The 23,766-nt window shown below is 39.7% G+C and overlaps 2 protein-coding genes across 3 annotated transcripts; both read right to left on the bottom strand.

Annotated features, from left to right (window-relative positions):
- Positions 1–1,914: 1,914 nt before the first annotated feature.
- drgx (dorsal root ganglia homeobox) lies at positions 1,915–6,713 on the bottom strand. Its single transcript, XM_057342624.1, has 7 exons — positions 6,379–6,713; positions 6,090–6,206; positions 5,441–5,541; positions 5,040–5,141; positions 3,409–3,578; positions 3,224–3,336; positions 1,915–2,775 (listed from the first exon to the last, which is right to left on the bottom strand). The coding sequence occupies exons 2-7, from the start codon at positions 6,145–6,147 to the stop codon at positions 2,456–2,458; spliced, it is 864 nt and encodes a 287-aa protein (XP_057198607.1). The 5' UTR covers positions 6,148–6,206; positions 6,379–6,713; the 3' UTR covers positions 1,915–2,455.
- Positions 6,714–7,908: 1,195 nt separating this feature from the next.
- On the bottom strand, positions 7,909–23,525 carry ercc6 (excision repair cross-complementation group 6). Of its 2 annotated transcripts, none has more exons than XM_057342714.1 (20): positions 23,376–23,525; positions 22,598–22,978; positions 22,121–22,241; positions 21,799–21,907; positions 20,856–21,549; positions 18,220–18,351; positions 17,703–17,861; positions 16,504–16,639; positions 15,535–15,705; positions 14,867–15,043; positions 12,960–13,076; positions 12,778–12,873; positions 11,891–12,109; positions 11,266–11,376; positions 11,065–11,184; positions 10,893–10,987; positions 10,318–10,463; positions 9,546–10,191; positions 9,377–9,455; positions 7,909–9,292 (listed from the first exon to the last, which is right to left on the bottom strand). In XM_057342714.1, exons 2-20 carry the CDS (start codon positions 22,966–22,968, stop codon positions 8,864–8,866), a joined length of 4,128 nt encoding a protein of 1,375 aa, XP_057198697.1. In that variant the 5' UTR covers positions 22,969–22,978; positions 23,376–23,525; the 3' UTR covers positions 7,909–8,863. The 2 variants fall into 2 exon arrangements, with proteins under 2 accessions (XP_057198697.1, XP_057198698.1); XM_057342715.1 differs by having other exon boundaries at positions 9,018–9,292; positions 9,551–10,191.
- Between the last annotated feature and the right edge of the window lie 241 nt (positions 23,526–23,766).

Raw genomic sequence — 23,766 nt, 5'->3', positions numbered from 1 at the left:
ATTGAATTAAGCTTTAGATTTAGAAGTATTATTCAAGTATATTTTCAAATTTACAATTGCCGCGTTCCAGACACCTCGGAATTAAGATATTTCCCACCTGGCACCCGGACATAACGTCTGGATTTAGTAACATTTAAAATATATAGTAACATTAAAACATCAATGTTACTAATGATTAGTAACATAAAAAAATAAAAGTATTTATTCAAATTAAAACAGCGTCGTTCCAGAAATGATTTCTGGGTTGACGTCGGAAATATTCTAAATCAAAATGATATGATACAGCATTAGTATTCAGATTCATGACGCCATATCCATCACCCATCAGCCATCAGATTTACGTCACGTTGAATGGCGGAGAGAACACTTGCAGAGCTGTTACAGGATGCAGACTATTCTAATGAGTTTAACCCCGACCCTGAAGGCCTGCGACCTGTTGCAAATGTTTGGTGCGCTTGGCCGATAACAAATAAGGTAATTCCCAAGTTTGTGGACAGAACTGAGATTAATACCCTAAAACGTTTTTTTAACAAAAGAAATAGGCGTGCTTCTCAAAGCGGCGTGTTATTACTTACGTTGAAAGGTGTCGACATCAAACCAGTTAGCGTTAGCATCGTTGTTTCCTGCTAGTTGCATCTCCGTAGTTCGTCATTGGTTGACACCTATGGCGTCACTTTTTGAATCTTATCAAAACATTTAGCTCAGTTATCAAATGTTATATTTAATTGTGACTTATTAGATGTAATCATTATTTTAAATTCCAAATATTTTTTATTTTATTTTATGTGAGTGTAGTTTTGTCAGTCATTTTGCTGTACATACAGCCAGTCAATTGTTTGCACGTATTGTTTGATAGAAGTAATTTCACTTTTCGTTGACTAACATGCTATGTTAGTGTTGAAACTGGTCATTCAGTTCATAAATCTGTTGATGCATAGTTTGGAGAGCTAGATTTTTTATTATATTATTTTGTTTTACTTATAAATGTCTTTTTTATTTTTGTGAATGTGCTCAAAAGGAAAATTTGTATTTGCACCCATTTCCAGCAAAGCATTTTAGACATCCAAATCGTGTCACCACATAAAACAAATGCAAAGCTGCAGTGTTTCATCAAGCAAGACTTTGACATTATCTGGCTCTGCTTTGTCACCGGGGTGTCGCATCATGAATTATTAAATCACTACTTTGTGATAATACATAATTCCACATCAATTATTAATGCTAATGTGTGTGCAGTTTACTCAATTGTGTTATTGACTATCAAAAGTAATTTCCTGAAAATCCTCAAGGACATGAATTTAATCAGTCCAGTTCCTTTTAAAAGGTAGCACTGTTAAGCGTTTTTAATCTAAATTGCTTTTCTGATATGAGTTTCTTTGAAAGACTAGAACATGTTTGTGTTTTCTAAACTATTTGATGGCATATCTGCTTCTACATAATTCATACAAATCATAGTATAGCATTGATATTCTAGCACACCTTTATTTTTATTTTTGTTTTGCTATGAAATTAAAAGAATTCCTATAAGCAGCTTTGCTTTAGAAGGTGCTTAAAATCCTAATGACGGATGTGCTTTGTTAGCCAAGTGCATAATGTCATTATTAGCACCTGTCACATCAGTCTCATCCTGGGATCTGTGTAACATAGCTAAGTGAGACGACAAAGTCGTGATGTACTTTAAAGTAAATAAATAATAAGGCCAACCATTGCTTCCATTTTTGCAGCCCTACCACTTGTGAACCAATTAATAATTGATCACAGCCAGATGGTGTGAGCAATAGGCAACAGGAGATGTACATGATTGCCTACATGTTTAATTGTTTTATAGAACATGTCAAAACAGGACCAGTGTGTGGACTCTTGCAGTCTATCATTGCCGTGCAGATGGATGACAAGAAATGTGTCAGTTGTCATCTCATCAGCATGAATGAGAATTACCCAGATCATATCATAAAACATGACAAACCACGTTTCTGTCTTCGGTATTATCTTACATATATTATTTCACATTAGTACATTTATATTTCAGCATGGCATATATCTTGACACAATGCAATGTCTACCATCACCTGACTTCACAGTACACAAGGCAGTATAAGTCAAAGTATAAGTCAGTATAACATCAAAGTGGATTGTGAAAAATAAAATCAATTCACATTGGCAACCAGGGAGATTTACTTTTCACACAGGTACGTTTAGAGCACCTTTACAGTTCCACCTGCACACATATAGTCAGTTAACCCGTCGCCAAGAATTATAAACAAAAGTTCAGGATGAAAGATAAATTACCATGAATAATTTAAAACACATACACGCAAATACACAAAAATGGATTGCACCTAACACCGTCATGTCCGCGGTATATCAGTGCGCTCAAAAAATAGGCAGCAGGCATTCAATGATAAATCCTTTATCCACAGAGTGTCCTCCAGGTGGAAAAAAACCCCAAACTCCTTTATTTCTTTTCCAGGCCCTCCTTTTGGCAGTGCAGGTGCTTGTCAGGAGTTCTTCTCTGTGATGTAATCTTAGAGGTACCAGAGTTTGGACTGGGATCACTTCCTCCAGCAGCGACAGTGCTTTGGCCCAGCCCGACCCCGGGCCCAGTTGTAGACCCGATCCCCAGCAGGTTGGCCGACTGCAGCACTGCCTCGGAGTGTTCCCTGGCCTTCATCCGCAGGGCTGCGACACTGGCTGTCCGGTTACTCTGGCATCCATATGGTGGCAGGAAGGAGAGGCTCATTGGGTCAGGCACACAGCAGGAGCACAAGGGGCTTCCTAATGAGGTACACAGGAACAGCGTGCAAGAGTGGGGTGAGTCATGTCCTTCACAAGATCTTACATGGCTTTTTTATGTCAGAATGTTTTATTTTATGTAAATTTAATTTGACACAGTTCTTTTGTTCAGTATGTAAACTTAAAGCTGCCATTCAGACTTTACCAAGCAATTTTGTTATTGTGGGAAAGGTTTGTCATCTTTAATTGTAGAGATGAATTTAGTGAGCTCAAACATAATATAAAAAAGAATAAATGTTGCTAAAGAATGCTGTTTATGTAAATGTTAACAATCCCAAAATAGTAAATATCAATTTTATGTTTAGAGACGACTGCACACAATTCTGATAAGGTGTGCACTAACAAAAAAGCAATACAAATATTAATAGCAAGAAATATATCAGACATCTGACATGACACGTTTTGCATGAGGAATCTCACTGGATCTTACCTTTTAAAGTCGCAACCTGCGACAAGGCTTGTGCATAAGTAGCTGTGTTCAACAGAGTCCCCGGCAAACAAGATGGGAAAAAAGGTCCACCTGAACCGACCACTCTGTTTATACTGGGTGTGATAAAAACAATGTAAAAATCACATTTAAATAGATGATTTACAGGTAACAGACAGCCTACATACTTTTGCTGTATGTCCATTGGTTCTTTCTTATTTCTGATGTGGTCAACAGGAGACTGGCTGAGGTTTCGTGAAGAAGGGTTGCCTTCATTGATTTGTTCTTTGCTCCCCTCCTGGTCTGAAGTTCCTCTTTCTGTCTTTCTCCACTTTGCCCTTCGATTTTGAAACCACACCTGAACAGAAAATGAAGAAAACAATGTGTGCTGAAGACCAAATATGGATGAGTTTTTTTGTGGTACATACAGAGATGCTTATAATAAGTTGCATAAATATTGTTATTTACATTTTAAAAAATGACATTTTTGAAACAATCTGGGGGACTCAAACTTGGTGAACAGCATATGCAGGGAAGTTCTTGTATCTTAATTGAATGAAGGTCATTGCCTATAACAACATTTAATTGAGCAATTTTTCATTATCATTTTTTAATGACTTCCTACTGACAGTGTCCGTGCTTCTGAGAGAGAACCGTGATGAAGTCGTTTATTTCTCTATTTAGTGATTGTTTGACAACATCAGATTCGATTAAGTCTGCGCTCTCGAACGCATTAATCATATTTGAATGGGAAAGGTTGCATAATGCGGCCATATCTCCACCGCCTGGCCAGGCAGCATTGTGCAAAGGTACAATGATGCATGCGAACGAACAAAACGCCACACACATATAGCTGCTCCGTCGACATAATATGAGACAACAGTTTACTGGCAGGACAACAATATTCACAATGTAATTGTGGCAACATTATCTCACCCTTGCACCTTCCAGCTAGAAGTCATGATCCCCCAGCACTGAATGGTCTATAATTGCACCATTAATCTCAATTTGCAGTTTGTTCTTAATGCAGCGCAAGCCAATTGACACTTTAAAAACGGGGGCGCCTATTGTACAACAAAAAGAAAACGTATTTCCTAATAATAATGTAAGTTTAATATCCCTGCCTGCTGCCACCGATTCATGTTCAGATTTAATAATAGGAATCTGGTAATCCGATTAGAGAGAAATAATTTGTTTACAATCCCTAATTTACAGCAGCGAATTCCATTATCGCGTTGCAGTCATTGGTTTTAAGCGATAGTAAGATGACCCTAGGGAACACAGTGGAAACTATTATATTTCTTACAATTAGATCTGAGCTCCGAAGAAAACCCAAAAGCAAATCTGGAATGCAGGAAATTACATATACAGACACATTGAATGCAATTACGCGTGGCCAAGTTGATATTACCGCGGATGTTTTGCAAGGCCAAGGAATATGAAATTGGAGGTTTCAGGTGCACGAGCGCTTTAACGAGAAAATCGTGCACAGTTAAGGATGTTTGTATTTCTTTTCCAAAAAGCACTGCATCTGCTCCACCATTTGCTAAAGCGCGGAAACGAGAGTGCGTCTAAGCAATTTTTATACCTTAGAGACGAGGACAAATTAGTGTAGAACATTACCACTGGTTAATTATGAATGACCGATTAATCAACCTAATCTAATATTCCACATTATGTTGACGTTATTAAAGCGCATCACGGAAATGACAGAGTGGCTTCATTTGCTTTCTTTGGCAAAACGCGCTCTGACCGCTTCATGTGATGCTCGCCATTAAATTGTATGTTTGCAACGGGACAGTTGTGGAAAGTGTCTCACCTGGACACGGGCCTCGGTTAGGTTTATTTTCATAGCCAGCTCTTCTCTTGTAAACACGTCTGGATAGTGGGTCTGTGCGAAAACGGCCTCCAAGGCTTCCAGCTGAAAGCACATTGTTTTCGTGTATTCTTTACAATACATTATAAAATAATATTTTTTGTATTCATGCTTAAAGCCTACATACATTTTCCTCAACATTATTGCGTATATATCCAGTATTGTATATGAACCGTTATCCTAAATAATTATATATATTTTTATTTTTGCTTTATAATTAAAAGAGCAAAAATACGAACAATTCTTTGCATCTCTATTTAGGCATCTACATAGTCCACATCATAATGCAAATACATGTCTGAGTTGTGGGAAATTTGGCTCTTCAATGAAAGCATATAGCCTACCTGTTGTAAGGTGAAGGTTGTCCTGTTTCTGCGTTGTTTTCTGCGCAGGAAACCGTCATCGAAGTCTCCAGAGGCGTGATTCCCAAATCCATTTGTGTTTACTGTTTAAAATAAAAACGTGATCGTTTGCTTTTATATATTTTTCTTATTATCTTCTCATATAGAGATGGAGAAAACATTAGCCTATTCCCTTAGTTTTCTCACCGTTTATTGTCCTGGACTAATTCACAGAGAACAGTTGTTTGTAATCTGGCAAAGACCCGAATTAGCCTTTTACACAATGAGAAACCGTGACCACTAAAACGCCGGCTGAAAGGCATGACATCTAACATCTGTTCTCAGACAGACCGCAACAAAAAGTCTCAGCTGGAAGGCTTTCATGGATTTCGATTAAGTTACCATGTGACAAAAGATAAAACACCCCAAAACGAAACATAAAGAAATAATTATAACGGCATCTTAATAAAAATAAACTGAGACTGCGAGATGACATGTATAAAATAAAGGCGTATACGCATGATAAGAAGATTAGATAAATAATAGTCTAAAGAAATCTGTCATTTGTTTTCTTTTAAAATGTATACAAAATTACGCAGCATGTTTTTTTTAATAAAACTTCAGTCTTACAGAAGAAATGTTGAAGACTTACGTGTGTTGGTCCTGCAGCATTCTCCCTCTAACTGTGGGGGACAGTGAAAGTAAAACATATCTGTTTCCCGGTGCTTTGCGTCTCGTACCCAGTGGAGCAATTATTGAATGTTTCACTCTGCAAAGAATAAATGCCCAAACGTCAACAGTAATGTTCTCCAACCACTACTTCAACGATGCACGTTTTAAAACTTTTAATAACAACAATTGATACAAGCTATCCTCGCACCGCTCGTCTCCGCAAAAAAATAACATTTAAAAGAAAAAATAACATGCGTCTGCATCTGTACCTAAAGATGATCCGTTGTGCAATCTCGCTGTTGAAGTGCTTTGGAGAGATCCCGGTGTCTCAACCTCGGCTGAGCAATCACGTCAATCACAAAGTGTTCCGCTTTCACCTCCCCTGCTCCAACTCATCCTCTGCTCTGCACATGAGGAGGGAGTGACCAGATGTCTTTGTGACTGTTTAGAGCATGACAACGCTCGCCTTTATAATCTCCCACGTAATTGCAATTAATCTGATTTTTTCTCTCACTTGCCGTGCTCTTTTGCAAGTCATTTGGATAGGTTGTCCGCGGCATACCGGATTGCACACGTGGTGGTAAACGTCAAAATCCTCCAAGGCATCTCCGAATTACTCCAAAAGTGTAACTTTACCTTTATGCGTGCATATTCCCAAATCACAAACACACGGGCACAAGCATGATGCACTTTTTTATACAGTTGCTTTTTATATTAAAAATCTAGATGACTGTTTTTGAATTTAAAATTGGCTGTCAGACCAGTAATTGCTCATTATATGGGTTAGGGGTCCACTTTATACAAGAATCCACTGGCTGTGCGCTCGCAGGTCCAAATTTTGATTTTGTTCACAGCAAGGGGTCCGAGGATTTATTTCCCACTCTCGCGTAAATTATATGCAGCGGGACCCTTTCAATTACTTTTAAAACGCATGTGGGACGCCTAGCGCAGACACCGTCGCTCCTCTGCTGTTGGAAATGAGGCTCCGAGTACCAGCTGAAATTTTGAAGTGGAGGACGGTATTGGATGAAATCACATAAACTGCAAAAAAGCAAGTGTAATGGTGCATAATTGGTTCTCTAATAGCATTACACAAGGATAATAGCCTGTTATGGCCCCCTGCACTATTAAGTGCTTCCCTGGCGTAGAACGTTTATGATATTAAGAGGGGAATATAATGATATTTTAGTTATTAAATGCGTGTAATTAATTTATGCACCGCTGAAAATAAAGTTGGTGTTATGGATCTCGTCAAAATGCATCGGAAATGGGAGACGAGCTCTGGGTAACTTCCTGACATTTGTATTATTAAACCGAATGCAGATCTATTGAGATTGATCAAGCGTATAGATCAGTGAGGTTGTAGGCTATTGGAGAGAATGTAATGGCCTACAGCAGTCTATAAGAGTGTCATAAAGCGCTCTTTTTAAGCCGCGTTTTTGGAGAGGAAATGCGAGGGAATCATTTTTAAGTAACGGAACAATTAAACGTGCGCGAGGCCTCGTAAAAAAGAAAAGGTTTTCAAACGAAAGTTCGTTGGCACCATGAAATCGGCTGGAAAACTTTCAGGACCACGGTCAGCGACAGACCGTCCCACATTTAAAAATATTTGGATGAATAAAATGCTATTCAGAAAGCTTTCGTCGAAAAGAACAGTTTTAATGAGGTCGAAAACACGAACATTCAATAATCCGTAAATACACAAACACTTGGCTTATTTGTTCAGTCGTTAAAAATAAAGATCTTACAGTGAGTTAATCCTTAGAGGATTTATTTGCCTAGTTTGAAGCAAAAAAGCGATACGGTCACACACACACACACAAATCGCTAGAATCACTTGTAATTGTGAAGCGGCTTCAAACTTACTGTAATTGTTTACAATTAATTGCTAGTGTATTAGTGTATACAAGAAGCAGCATTTCTGACACAAAAAACAACTTACAAGAAATAGCAGCCATGTCCCCGAGAGGCCAGGCATTGTGATTAATGTGCAACAACAGAATATCACGGTTCCTTTGAAAATGAGCTTCAATAAGGCCCACTGAGGTGCTGTGTCTTCCGGCTCACGAAATAATGATGCATTAAATTTCCTAGATCATATTAGTAAAATGTACTAAGGAGATCCAGAACACAGAGTTGATGCAAAATATATTTATTGGTAACTTTTAATGAACCCATTTAACCGTTAGAAGTTGTATTGTAAACACTGCCATTATATTTTAGATGCACTGGTTTATTCATACGTGTTATTTTTTAACAGAAAATTTGTGGGAGGTAGATAATCATAAAACATAATATAATTCTCACGTTTCAAAAGCACCAAAAACATTGACTTTCCAAAAGGTCAAGTGGATAAATTGGCACTGAGCATAGGATGACGCCCCAATAGTAATAATTGTTCCATTTTTATCATACAGACATTGAATTATTGGTATCATCCAGCACCAATACATTTTTTAATTAAGCAATAAAAATGTTCCATTGATACAGATTATGATCCAGTTCCGAAACAGAAAATCCAATTTCAAGTAATTTCCAGGAATGAACAAACACAAAATACAAACAGAAAGGAAATGCTTTGAAAAACATACATTAGGAGTGTTTTACAATAAGAGCCCATTCAAATTCAATGTAATGAAAGTTCAAGAAAGTTTACAGACAACATATTTCGTAATCTAATAATAATATATCACCTGCAGTTCCATTTCAAGCGTCTGTACCTCTCTTAATAGGTTTTAATATGCTCTGCTCAGTTTACCTGTAGTCAGCTTTAAGCTTCCACATCCCTTCCTGCCCAGGAAGTCTGTGGAACTCGCAGATATTCCTTAGCAGTTCTCTAAACACTGGTGTCTGTGTTGAGTTGAGTCTTGGGGTGAAGTACTCCAGAATCTCCTTGGTGCTTGCCTGGCCATCCACCTGAGCCTGGAAGGCCACAAAGTTCCTCAGATCGACCAGAAGCTCATCTTGTTCAGTAGGAGCGGGAGGTACGGCAGGAGCCGGATTGCTTTCCTCTTCTTCCTCATTGTCTTGACTCTGGGGTTGACTGATGTGATTCCTGGCCCTCATCATAGCGAGGAGAGAGGAGGATGAGAGAGAAGCAGATTCCTCCTGTGCTCCTTCGCCGCTGAAGTGAGCAGCAGATCCTGGCTTCTTTATTCCCGACTTCTTTATAATATTTGCATCCTAGATAAAGAAACCATGTTTGAGTGCATGAGCGTTTATTATTCTACAGGGGGTTGACAGGATATTGCATGCGTATAGATATACCTTGCATTTCTCTGATGCTTTTGCCGTTGTCCCAGGTGCCTGAGAAAGTAGAGTGTTTTTCTTTTGCCCGAACCTTTTCCTATGAACAAATCAGATGTTAAAATAGCTACAAAGCAAAAAAATATATATTTTTTGTTTTGTTTTACTCAATTGTGTAAAACAGATGTACTTGACTGGAGCTGGGCTTGCTGGTGTGGACCCTCTTGAGAAAGGCACTCTGCAACGCTGTCTCGAGATCTTTAGAGCTTTCAGCGCATCCTTGGCAACCCTGTTGGCTTCGGCTTCCACAAGCACATAGTCCGGGTTTGACGCCTCCATGATAGTGTCGTGCTTCATGACACTGTGGATTCCCGATTTCTTAAAGAGTTTGGCTAAGACGTAATCGTCACTCTTTCTCTCATCTTTATTCTCCTCTTTCTCTTCATTGTCTTCTTTTTTGTACCCCCTTTTCTTTACCAGATGAGAAATACGGTGGCCCTCAAATCTAGCGTCCTGCTTGGGTTTTTTATGCTTACGTTTGTGTTCATCTGTATTCTTTTCTGTCGTTGCATGGTGCTTTTTCTTTTCTCTGTGTTTCTGAGGGCTGTTTGCCAAACTGGCATCATTTGTTGGAAGATCAGCATTGTTTGGTAACCTAGATCTGTCTATATTGTTTGAGTGACCATTGAATGAGGTAGCAGCATGTCTGTTGTTCGACAGAGATGTGGTCTTTTGTTCTTCAACGCTAGAGGAATGAGGCTGTGATGGTCCTGATGTCTCCTGAGACGGATGGGAGGTCTTATGTCTTTTTGGAATATGCACGTCTGAGCCTGTGCCTATACAAAGAAAATGACAACACAATTCATAAATGTTCAAGATGTGCTTTGCAGGGTCACCTTTGCTAAAACAACATTAAAAACAATGGATCTATGTGGATCTATTCAAATGTTTTTTAGCATTACCTGCAAATATCGCACTGGTTTCTGTTCCCTGCAAACCGTCAGGAGTGCTCAGTGTGAAAAGTTCATAAACGTCGTTAGATTTGAAAAAGCGCCTCTGTTTAGGATCTTTCAGCACTCGATTGGTAAGAAACTGTTTGAAGATTTGCCTGTGGAAACGTCCAGAAATGCCGTATTAGCTTCTTTCTCATCTCCTTTACGATACACCCTAGTCCCACATTTCCAGTATGATTTCCTTTATAGCCTCAATGCCGGCAAGCCACAATCTCACCCTGCTGGACAGTTTATCAACTTAACAAATGCATGCTGCGTCTTGGGTTAGTATGAAAATTAATATGTGAACAATCCAGTGCTTTGCAGTGTTTGGAAATTCCCACTGCCTCCCTACAAATAACACATAGTCATGAACAGCCTTTAGTGACCGATTAGCAAATTTGTGTTGATATCTAATTAAAAAAATAATGCATTTCAATTACTGTCTATTGAGCTCCTGCAGACAGAAGTAGGACATTATGGATTGTAATAGTCCTCCTCACCGTTACCAACTCCATCTAAACGGCCAACCCCAAGAAACAAACCTGTGGTAAATCTTCTCTTCAATGGTTCCAGCTGTCAACAGCCTGTAAACAGTCACCTGCTGTTTCTGCCCAATCCTCCAGGCGCGCTCACGTGCCTACAGCGAGAGGTCAACAGTTCAGATCAATACTGATCAACACTGCATACTTCAGAGAGTGAATGTCTATGGCCAACCTGAGTGTCTGTGCTGGGGTTCCAGTCGGGGTCGTAGATTACAACCCTATTGGCCCCGGTCAGGTTGACGCCTAGCCCTCCAACTCTCGTTGTCAGGAGAAAGACAAAAATGTCCTTGTTCTAGATGAAGAAAACACATGACGCTTTACTGGTGTGGAAAAGTCAAGAGAACGTAAAACAAGCCCCAAAAACCTGCTTCACCTGGTTGTACTGAGTGATGAGAGGCTGCCTGGATGCAATGGTGGTAGTACCGTCCATTTTGAAATAGGAGTAGCCGTTGTCTTTCACAAACACCTCCAAGATCTCCAGCATCTGTGTATGTGGGAGAAATGGTTGGAGACAGAGCATTGAGAACAGGATTAGTGCTAATAGGATTAGGTGAGATTAATATTACATGTACAGAAGTACCAACTGTGTGGGTTTTAGGTTCTCTCTGAAGCCAAATCTCATTTCTATTGAACAAAGACAGCTGGGTCCTGACAGACACCCTACAATGCAATAAGATCTCGTAATGAATTCTATTAGAGGGCAAAATGACATAATAACTTTATTGGTCCTTTAGTGGCTGCTGCTGGAGATAGTGAGACTGCATCTTATCTATCAATACTCGGGCTGTGTTCACACTTCTCAAGGTATGTCGGCTTGATGGATCTGCTTATATGAATTTGGCCAAAATCAACAAATCAGTTCGGCGCTACGTGCAAACATTTTAATCCAGCGTCTAACTAAATTTTAGATGTAAGGGAGGTGATTCAATAAAGACGAAATGACGAGAGGAGAGGAGCTGTGGGGATATTATGATCCTTTTGTCTTTCTTCACACTGACCTGTCTGGATTGGGTGAAAAGCAGAACTCTGTGTCCCTGTTTGAACCACAGGCGCAGTAGAGACTCCACCACGATCATCTTCCCCGAGCGCTTCCAGTAACCAAAGTGCTCCTCCTCAGTGAGCTGATCGTCCGGGATGCCCCGGAGCAAGCGTGGGCCGCCGGTGAACAGGTCCGGGTGGTTGCACATCTTCCTCAGAGCTATGAGGCCCGAGAAGACCTAGAACAACAGGGTGGGGAATTGAGATTAATACACCGGATTTATTTAGTGGATGGGTTAAAAAAAGTTTCCTGTGTAAGAGATACAGCCAACACAAATCTTAATATTAATAAACTCAGTTAATTTAATGATGGTAATTGACCAGAGCAGAGTAAAGTCTGTTCCTTCAAGTAAATGCAGCGGTCTTTGCATTATATATGTGGCTTAATGGAGTTTGTGACCACATAAGAGGGGTTTGTAAACTGCTCTGCAACCCACAGCTTTTGCCTCCGCAAAACACATTTGGAGCATCATGATGAATAGTCACAAGGAGCCTTTTCCTCGGCGTGACGACGCTCGCGTACGAGGAGTCGATAGATCGCACGGTGTTCATTTATACAACACATCTTTGCCATAATGCGATTTAGGAGTAAATTTAATTCATTAGTGATCATAACCTGAATACTCGCCTAGCGGGAATGATGTGTTCAAAAAATCACACTGCACCAATGACAGAAGATGTTTGTCTCCCCCAGCTTTTGAAAGTGTATATAAACATACAGAGAGGATGTCGTCGCTCTCAGGTAAACTGAATAATGAATAAAGCTCTTCACATCGTGGAGAACAAAAATCATCAATTCACATTTACATAAACTCTGTTTATAACAGTTCACACATGGATCCTTTACCTGCATGTCTCCATTCAGAATCTGATAAACTTCTTTGGAGTCCAAGAAGTTCTGGTAGACCTGCCGCTGATCTTCTGTCAACCTGCAGAACAGGACCTGTTCGGACGTTATAAAACAATTACATACGATTCTGTTCATTATTTAAATCAATGAAATGAACAAGTGCAGCATCAGACGTGTACCTGTTCGTTTTTGTCAGGTAAGCAGAGGTTTGCTTTCACATCAGCCTTCATTCTTCTCAGCAGGTAGGGGTTAATCGTGTCACGAAGAACACAAGCGCATTTATAGGCTGTCTGGACCTGAAGATTTTTCAATTGAATAAGTAAATACATACGTAAAACACACATATTTTGACTTTGTAAGCGATCAGACTAGCGTCAATTCATTTATGTTTTAGTACTGGCTAATTAACAAGTTCCGACTTCAACACCCGTTGTGAAAGCCAGACAAATGTGTGTGTCCTGAGACATGTCAACAGTCGTTTGCTCTCTCTCTCCTCCTATCAGCAGATTGACACATTAAAGATTCATAAGAGTGCTGCTGGACTCCAGAGGGGGCCTGCACTCTTTTATCAATAATGTTCTCCTGATCCTGCGTTAGGCCAAATGCCATTTAGCTGTAATTTAAAGGGGTTTGCAGATCAAAAGAAAGCCTGCAGTAGAACCATAACACTGCAGGGCAGACAATGAGCCCCGATTAGCGCCCGTATGAGAAGACAAAGACAGAGACAGGGGAAGATAAGCAGAGGTTGTAAATAGGTTGAGAGAGAGCAAATACTAAACAACGAAGACTTTATGTTTCACACTGGTTTTACATAAATCTGCACAGGAACATAGGAAATGACCAAAACAGCTAGAACACTAAAACAGTTTATGCTAAAACTTAGTTATCGACCAACATAAACTTTTTCTAAATCAAGATCAGACTAAATTCAAATTCATTTGTACAAAGAAAACTGTGTGTTCTGTATTTAGTCACCCATTACTTTATCTTTTTAAACACCTTTTTATGACAAATGAATCTTGAATGTACCAACATTTTTATACAATGTGAGTTATTTATATTAAAGAAACTTAAAGGCGGGGTAACCGATTTCCGAATTACGCTTTAGTCAACCGAGTCTTACCGAGTACCAAAACAACCTTGTAGCCAATCAGCAGTAGTACAGTGCACAGGACAGACATTAGCCGAGCGCTGACGAAACCGAAAGATGGGGGTAGGGGTGTGTTTGTTTTGGTGATTTGAACATCAACAACGGCTAAGAGAAATCGGACACCCCGCCTTTAATGTAATTTAGAGGCTAACGACACATATCGCTGCTGTCCCTCTGAAACCTTGTATCTCCATATTTTGTGATTACATCTTTTTGACATAGATCATTATTATTAGTCATTCTTTATTTTTGTCACTGTGCAAATATCTAACCAATAAAAAGTGTTCGTCAACTTTGGCAGGGCAGTATATAATCATTTAAAAAGTTCAGTGTTTCCATTTTCTAAAACAGCGAATTTGGACATACAAGGTTTCAGAAGGACAGCAACGATATGTTTTTATTAGTCATTTTATTTTTTTGTACAAATATAAATTCAAGATTAAAAAATTTCTTCATACTCAATTGGATATCCACTAAAACAAAATTTATGAATGTATGAATCTGTAGGACCCTGCAGGCGGTTGAGAAAGACTTTCACTGAGAGAGTCATGGGGTTAGCTATCTACAACCTTTTAATAACATTAATAATTAGTAAAGGTTTTTATTATTGGCAGAGGAAACATCAATAGCCTTTTAAAGCAGTTCGGAAATGAAATCCATAAAGTAAGTGTGCTACTAAAAAGGTTTCCTAATAATGGCACATCTACATTCCATTTACCATGCCGTTCTCACTGCACTGTTTAAAGGTTTTAATATCATTGTAAATTAATACTGATTTTCCATGTCTACGTACAGTATTACACTTCTTAATTCTTCATTTCGCTGTTATATTTGATCAAAATTACCGGTTTGCGAAAGATCATTAAACACCATTATTGATCAGATGCATGGATCAATAAGCTCTATGCAAGAAACACAAGGTGATGTGCGGTTCACCTGCACTGGAGATGCGTTCGAGTATCCGCCCATAGTAATGGGCACAGAGAACTGCTCCATGAAGACAGGCAGAGTCCCCAGCTTCCCTGGGAACACAAAGTCAAAGAGCGACCACAGTTCTTTCAGGTTGTTCTGCATAGGTGAGCCAGAGAGGATGAATCTGTGTGGTGTCCGAAACTGTGGCGTAAAGAAAAGTCCAAAGTGAAATATTTTGAAAGAGTCATCATATGCATACAAGTATGTGTGTATCAATACTTAGATTTGATTTGACAATAAAGCCCCCTTTATGATGGATTTGGATTAAAAGCTCCATTAGTTTGGGATTATTCGATACCAAATCAAAGTGTTGTGGAATTTCCGATGGATTTTTTCATACAGTGATCGATAGCACTGGAGCTCATATAAATTGATGCAGACTGAACAGATAAATTCTGAAAGGTCTCAGATTTACTAGCCAAGACACCAGACTGCATTTGTACGCTTCGTGCGACTTGTAAGTCTACATTTAGGTTACATTTAACAGACGCTTTAAGAAAAGCACTTTCCATTTAATCAGTGTGTTCCCTGGGAATCGAGCCCATGACATTGGCATGGCAAACATGTTTTGTCAGTTGAGCTAAAGTAACTACACAATACAGATTGATTTGAAAATAAAAACTAGGAGTCACCTGCTTGCACGCCATAGTAACCCCAGCATTAGGGTTCCTAATTTTGTGGCCCTCGTCCAGGATGACGAAATGCCAGTCGTACTTCTGGATGTAGTCCTGCATAATGCGTATGTACGAGTAGGAAGTGATGAGGATGCCGTGACTGGCCACTATCTCCGGGATGAGCTTCTCCTGTAAGTCAACAAACATGAGCCTCAGCTGCAACGGTTAAACCCAATGCATCACACTCGCACAACGTCTTTTTTGGCTGTTAATTAAATTGAGGAAATTGTGATAGGTTGCCGGTATCAGGCCCCTGGCGATAGTGTCTTCATCAGAACGACTAGTCTATACGTCCGCTTTGACGTTTCACATGAACGGTCTCAAGTGTGTTCCAATTATAGACGTGCAAAGCGACTAACCTCTGTTCCCAGCCCCCCGCCGCCACCCCCCGCACACCCCCACTTTTATCTTTGTAGCCAATTAATCAGGTACATCTGCTCTACAAGAATGTTAGTGTTAGCGTGGAGGTATCATTAGGTGCCAACGCTGCATAAATGTTCCTCTGTCTCTCTACAAGCTCTTGAGACCAACTCTCCACCTAGAGGGCAAAGCACGGACTGCCAGACAACAGGCCCCATTAATCACTGTGTCAGGCTGGATTGGGGGGGCAGTGAAGACCACTCACAGTAAATACTTCACAGCCGCTCCTGCTACCTTAGCTTTAATTAATTTAACATTTCCTTGGAGCCAGTTCGACTCCACGGCAGGATATCTGCTGACATGGGAAAATCTTGCTCTGGTGTAAACGTTAACGGCCGAAGCGACACAGTTCATCTTAATCTTGTTGCTTCTTTGTATGGAAAAGTTTAAGGCCAAAATGACCATCGTTTCAGTGAGATTAAATGAACGAGACTGTTTCGATCGCACGGGTCTCAAGAACGGATGACCTCGGCGGCAGCAGATCGCGTCCATGGCGACTGGACTCACCTTTTTGCTGGTGAAGGAGCCCGTGTCGTGGAGAACAGCCACACGGAATGGAGGCCACCATGTGTGAAACTCTTTCACCCACTGATGCATGACTGTGGCTGGACACACAATTACTGTTGGGCCGAGGCCGGCATACCTAAAAACAAACAGAACAGTCACAAACACATTTTATGCTTTTTTTAACAAACTTTGCTGATTCCGCACAACCGCAACTGTATAGACCACTTTGTAATATGTAAACATCACTGGTCTGGAAGCACTTCCTGTTTCAGTTTTTAACACTACACAAAATACAACAAACAGAACACTTCATAAGTGTGAAATAAAAAAGAAAAAAAGAAACAGGAAGGGCTTCTAGACCGGTGTTGTTTACATCTTTCAAAATGGTCTATACACAACAAATAGGCAACTGTCCTCCATTGTTGGAATGAACAGGTCGTCCAATATTTCAACATTGGAAAAAAATTACAAGCATCACATTTTAATTGATGAACCCCATGAGCTGATGGGGCAGTTCTGCTTTTCCTCCCTGCGCGAGTGTTCAATAAAGGAGATGAACTGCCGAAATGCACTAAATGGCTTTGGGAGCATTACGGCTTGATATGATATTCCGGATTGTGAAAGCCATTGATAGCGAGCCATAATTGAGTTTGCAAACAATCAATTTGCGGATGGACGACGCCAGACAGCTTATTGACCAGCGAAGAGGCCCCCGCCCCTCCGAAAAAGCAAAAAGGAACTACCTTAAATGTGTTTAATTACATGTTCCATGTTTAATTTCCCGCCCCCCTGCCAACAAACAGTCTCTCTTTCATGTCACGTCCTTGTTTCTCCTTTGATGTCGCCACTAAGAGAATTAGAGGAATATCATAATTGAAACGTCTTTAATAATTCACACCGAACCTCTCTCCACCAGCAATCCAGCTGCTAAAATATTCATCGCAATCGAGACTGGGAGTCTGCGAGGGGTGGGGGAGGCGGCCGATGTTTGGGGGAGCATGCATGTGTGTGTGTTTTTGAGCGTTTGTACACGTGTATTTATGCGACTTGGTGGATGATGATGCATGGGCGTGTTTATTAAGATTGTGACTTTACAAAAGCACAAAATCTAAAGGATATAACGCAAGAAAGGAGAAAGAAAAATAATTACAGTAAACATGTACAATAAAACTACAACAGTGAAAGTGTTTTTCCCTTGCCTGTAATTGGATCCACGTGTTTTTAGTTTGCTATAGCTGAGGCCTGCCAGGAAGGCAATTATCTGGATGGTCTTGCCCAGGCCCATCTCGTCTCCCAGAATGCCTCCTGCCTGCTGGCAGTGCAGTTCCCACATCCACCTGACACCTGTCTGCTGATACCTGGACAACAAAAGCAAACATGTCGCACAAAACGCAGGCCCAGCACAAACACAAACACTGTGGCTGATGAATTAATCATAGGGCCATTATCGCTATTGATTCTGGATAAATGGGCCGTAAGTGTTGCCCAATTGATGTGCTGTAAAACATCTACAAAACAATAGCAGACTCCTTTCTTTCTGAGCCTAAAGCACTTCACCCCTCATCAACAGGACAGTTTGGCGTTCAACACTCGTAAACTTGTAGTGTGAGGTGTCTATTAGAGTAAGGATTTCAGATTTTACACTGTAACTGTTTAAAGTAACGGTTTATTTTTCGTATGCTGCGATTTTAGGAGTATATAAAGTGTGGGTCATACTTGAAGAGTTTTTTCCAGAGGAACCCAGGCACTTTAAATCCTTCATCAAACTCTGCGTCACTCTCCTCCGACTCCTCCTTGCCAGCTTCTCTTTTTGCCTCTTTTTCCCGAAGTCTTTGCCTTTTCCACTTCCTGCAGGAAGACAGAATCACAGCGTTACTGTTTCACATCCACCGAATAGCTTTTAAATGATTTCTCTACATAGTCCAACATCATACACTATATGGACACAAGTATCAAGACGCACCCTTCTAATGAACAGGTTTGACTACTTTAGTCATGTCCGTGAGCACAAATCTTGTATATGCTACAGCATATAGTGATATTCTAGAGAATTGTGTGCTTCTAATTTTATAGCATCAGTTTGGGCAGGGCTCTTTTGTATTCCAACATGAAAAGGCCTTTCCGAAACTGTTGCAACAAAGATGGAAACTATTTTATTATGGCATTGTATGGTAGGGCTGCTCGATTATGACAAAAATCATGATCACGATTATTTTGGCCAATATTGAGATCCCGATTATTTAACAAGATTACTCATTACCTTTTAAAGCAACATAGAAAAAAACTTGCCTTTTAAACTGTAAATTCAACTGAAAAATAAATGTAAAGAAGTAGCACAGTTGAACTACTGTAAAGGAAAGGGGTGCGCTTTATATATGGTTATATAAATATATATACATACGGTGGATTTATACCACAAGAAAAGAGAGGTTCCATGCAAAATGGAATGTGGCACAATAATTGTTTTACCTCGATTATTTTGTTTTTGTAATTGTTGAAGGCCAAATTGGATTAAATTTAGATTAATTGCACAGACCTATTGTATGGTCTAGCATAATAGTTTGTTTTGATAAAACAAATAGATTAACATGTTTATTAGATTAACATGTTTATTAGAACAATTTATTAGAAGGGGGTGTTCCAATACTTTTGTCCACATTGTGCATCTCAGGGCTGTCAAACGATTAGTCGTGACTTGTGAATAATCGTATGCAAAATAAAAGTTTTTGTTGACATAATATGGATGTACTGTATATAATAATTATGTATATATAAATACACGCGTGCATGTATAATTTTAAGAGAAATTAAATATTTACATTCAATTATAATATAAATTATATACACATATAAAAATGTATATACACATATAAATGAAGAGTTCGGTTCCAAAATGAGAACTCAGTTTAAATGTTTTTCAAAAATCATGTTTTTTTATTGTGCATTCGAATGCACAATAAAAAAACATGATTTTTGAAAAAAAATTTAAACAGTTCTCATTTTGGAACCGAACTCTTCATTTATTATTAATATGTAATCCAGTACATGTTAATCCAATTTTTGTCCAACTAAATTATATTTAGAATGGCCATTGTCCTAAAACTGCAAAAATAACAAATAGCACATTGTTCATGGTTGTGACACATCTTTTGGCTTTTTTTATTTTAAAAAAGTAACTGTTACATGTATTTCAATACAAAATAAATCAAATTAATTTCAATTTTTAATATATATATATATATTTTAGACAAAAGAGAACAAAAAGTTTCTGAAGTACCCGTGCAGCACATCAGAAATAGAAAAAGGGCAACTGAAGGCACAATGGGACACGCCACTCAGCTTCAGTGTGGACATGAGTCACACAGAAAGGCAGCCACCAAAGAAACATTTCCCACGTTGCTGATTTCATGTGACGTCTTTACAATTTGATTACCAAACAACGTCTACAGAAACTAAAAAAAGTCCATTAAAAATCTGATTCGGTTAAAGATGTCTCCTGTGGGAAAGTTTACAGTACGAGCGTGGGGTACAGACAGGTACTGATAGTCCCTAGTCTCAGTTTTTAATTTCCTAGCCAAAGAAATACAGACAGACAAAAAGAGAAGAAAAAAGGGAGAGAGCGAGAGACCTCTCCCTTCTTAACTTCTCTGCCCTCGCTATTGCAGGGCAGATTTAATTGACCCACTTCTGGCTTCAGGGAAGCTACAGCATTTAGTGGCAGCGGCGTCAGAAAAGCAAATTAAGATTGATACAGACAATTAGGAGTTTGAGCTCCCCGAGAAAGGTACAGAGAGAAGAGTGTAGGGAAAAAAATCCATCTTCATTTGGGGCTGGTCCTGTCACTCTGCAATGAAACTGTTCCCTTTATCTGGGGCTTGCGAGACTGCACTTGTAATTAAGTCAAGACTAAGCATTGGTTCAGTTAATTACGTTTTTTCCTTTCCTCCACCACTCGGCATTGCTGCGCTCGACCGGTAACATCCAGAAAAATTTAAACCGACCACAGCGGTTAGGTTATGGAGAGAGGCCATGCCAACTCAATTTGCTTACTATAAATACAAATGCATAAATCTTGTTAGGTTTGCATCCATCTATTTTCATGTCAACACTGGAATAAATAAATGCATAGCATAATGAGAAAATATGAATAGGCATAGAATTTGCTTAGTCAAGGGACAGCTGCCAATCTCATCAGTGGATTAGGCTATCTGTTCCAGCATACATGCTAGGCAAAGTATGCCCGCTCGAGTCATTACAACAACTAAACACATCAATCTATGAATGGTCTTGACTCAAATTTTGACAGTTTAGGAAATGCATTTCTCAACGCTTGAGTGACGGATTCAACTTACCTAATCCTTTGCCGGTAACACTCGATATCTCCATCATCTTTACATTTCTTCACTTTTCCATCTCTCTGAGAGTCCTCATCCTCTGAACTGCTAGGAATATACTCATCACTCTCTTCCTCCTTGGCCTTCCTGGTTTTCACCTGGTGTTTCTTCTTGTAAGGTTTAAGCTCATATTCTTCATCTTCATCCACCCTGAACTCATCATCTCTCTCCGGTTCCTCAGGATCCATCAGTTCATCACTAGGAACATACTCGGAGGCCTCACTGTCTGATGCCTGTTCCCCGAGACTTTTCCTCTTGCCACGAGTTGGCTCTTTCTCCACCTTGGGCCTGGCTTTGGGGTGAGCCCTCAGAGCGGTCCTCTGAAGCTTACGCATACGCTTCTGGAGTTTCTTATCTTTGCTGGATAAGATACTGTTCTTTTGCTCTTTGACATCTTTGGGGTTTGTTGTTAGCTTCTTGGTGGGCTTCTTTAAGATGGGTTTCTTCCTGCTCTCAGCTAAAAGTGCCTGATCTGTGAGGTACTTGTCAAAGCTGGAGTCCTCGCTGAGCATAACCTTCCGAGGTTCCTTTTTCTCTTGCTTCTGAGGGATCCGTGAACCGAAGGGGGTCATGTGACCTGTGCGGATGAGCTCTTCCCATTCAGACTCCTGAGAGGGCATGAGCATGCTGCCCAGCGTGGAAGGACCTGGTTCTTAAAACACACAAATAAAGTACAAGTCTAGTGTACTGGTTCGACAAATAAACCTCTGACATTAAAAGAAACAAAATATAATTGTATTTTTCATCACATTACTGTAACTGTATTACATTTTGTATGCAACTCACATTTTATACAATAATGCCCATACCACATGTAAAGTGATTGGTCAGCATAAGCACAAGAGGATATAATACTCCAGTGCATTGTAGGTTTATATCCATGGCAGCGCTTCAAACTTACCTTCGTCATCTTCAATCAATAATTCTGCCTCAAGCTTCTGGATATTCTCTCCATCAAGAAAGGCCTGCAGTCTCTTCTGCTTGGCTCGGATCTTCTTTAACTGCTTCTCCTGTAAAACATAATAGGCGTCTAAAATCGTTGTGTCATTGCAAAACCTTCTACAAGGGCAACACATTTTTGTACATATTGCAAGCCGTTATCTTACTTTAGAAAGTAAAGTTTAATAACAGACTACAATATTTTGGAGGCAACGTTTCTCAGATCCATTTCAACAACATAAATTATACAGTTTTATAAATCATCAAAATGGGCATCTGCTGACCTTGTTTTCTTTTTGCCGTTTAACAGACTCTAATTTCCGACTTATGTCCTTGCTCGAAGCAGCATGGGGAGATAACTGCTCCAAGATTTTGTTGATGTGTTTCAAAGCACTTGTACATGACCTGAAGACATACATACATACATTTCAAACCAAAGTTAAAGGAGTAGTTCACCTTCAAAATGAAAATTCTGTCATCTTTTACTCACCCTCTTGTCATTTCAAACCCGTATGACTTCCTTTAACAGCCCATCTCCCCCCCCCCCCCATTCACTTGCATTGGTTACAATAGAAGTGAATGGGGGGCTGTGCTGTTACCAGCATTTTTCAAAATAGTTCTGCAGAAGAAAGTCATACAGGTTTGAAATGACAAGAGGCGTGTAAATGATGACAGAATTTTCATTTTGCAGGTGAACTACTCATTTAATCATAGGCATCAAAACATTATGACTCTATGTGACAGTAAATGCTCATGTTTACCTGACATCATCCAACACAGATTCATATTCTTTCTCAGCCTCTGCTTTGGCCGCTGCCTGGTTGGCCTCCTGAATAGCTCTGTCCACCTGCTGCAACACACCTTGCTCCAGAACATCCTGGTCATACACATCCACTCCCAAACCCTGAAGCTCAGCAGCTTGAGAGCTCTGGTCCACTGAGCGGATCTCCTGACGGTTGATCTGGAGCAGCGCCTGTGACTTTCTGGAGTTTTGTGCTCCAACACCTTCTGGACAGGTAGCCGCTGGCTCTTCCTTACTGCTTCTTGGGATGGAAAAGCCATTGTCTTCTTGTACACTGACAGGGCTGGAGAAGGGAGGAAGGGCCTGGTCCGTGTTTCCTTCTGCTGGCATTGCCAAGCAACTGCAATAAGGATGACCTCAGAGTTTAACCTTTGGTATGTCAACGTTATTTTTGAAACGGGTAAACTCCATATAAAATCTCAGCGGCTTGTATGACGAAACGCATCAATATATTAATAATATCTTTATAAACTGGTGAGATGTATACTCGACAATAACAATGAGGACACACACACAACGAATACCACAACTAACTCGATCTAACCGCACAACGTGATGAACTGATACACATCGAAGGAAAAGTAATGTTTTAAGATATTTGACTGTTATTTTGTAAATCAATAGTGTAATATGAAGTGTGTTATTCATATCACAAGCCTTTTGCTAACTGCTATTTGCTAGCTTATTATTATTGTTTGCTCCGAGCGTGTGATAAAGCTCAACAACAAAGAACAAACCTTCAAACGGACTCGAGTCTTTTAAATCATTTATTCGTTTAACGTAGAATCCATTAAAGCCTCTGTTTCAATCGTTTTGTTGTTTACTACTACACGGCATGTGAAACTGTTACAGAATCACTGCATATTATACAATGTGAAGGAAGAAACTTTAAAGCACTAAAACGTCACCGGCATACATGTCAAAATAAAAGTCCGAGCAGTTGTACGGCGCAAAAAACAGAAAGCGAGTTTAAAATGGTAGAGCAGGGCACATTTTCACAAGGTCTTTTAGCGCCCCCTTGTGTCTAAATTGCACAATTGCGTTCAAGAATTATCTTCAACGGTCGTATTTACTTATGTAAGAGGATTTTATAGCGTCGTATTAGCGAAATATTTGTATATTTTTGTA

The sequence above is a fragment of the Triplophysa rosa genome, linkage group LG9 (genome assembly GCF_024868665.1).
Source record: "Triplophysa rosa linkage group LG9, Trosa_1v2, whole genome shotgun sequence".
NCBI classification, from domain to species: domain Eukaryota; kingdom Metazoa; phylum Chordata; class Actinopteri; order Cypriniformes; family Nemacheilidae; genus Triplophysa; species Triplophysa rosa.
Note: the sequence above shows the minus strand (reverse complement) of the source record. Positions and strands in the feature narration are given on the sequence as shown.

Coding starts and splice junctions, on each gene's coding strand:
- drgx (XM_057342624.1), bottom strand. CDS start 6,147: ATGTTTTACTTTCACTGTCCCCCACAGTTAGAGGGAGAATGCTGCAGG. Junction 3,579..5,039: donor TAACCGAGGCCCGTGTCCAG/GTGAGACACTTT, acceptor TTTTCTGTTCAG/GTGTGGTTTCAAAATCGAAG. Junction 3,337..3,408: donor CCAATGGACATACAGCAAAA/GTATGTAGGCTG, acceptor TATCACACCCAG/TATAAACAGAGTGGTCGGTT.
- ercc6 (XM_057342714.1), bottom strand. CDS start 22,968: ATGCCAGCAGAAGGAAACACGGACCAGGCCCTTCCTCCCTTCTCCAGC. Junction 16,640..17,702: donor ACACGTGGATCCAATTACAG/GCAAGGGAAAAA, acceptor GTTTGTTTTTAG/GTATGCCGGCCTCGGCCCAA. Junction 13,077..14,866: donor CGAACGCATCTCCAGTGCAG/GTGAACCGCACA, acceptor AAAAATCTTCAG/GTCCAGACAGCCTATAAATG.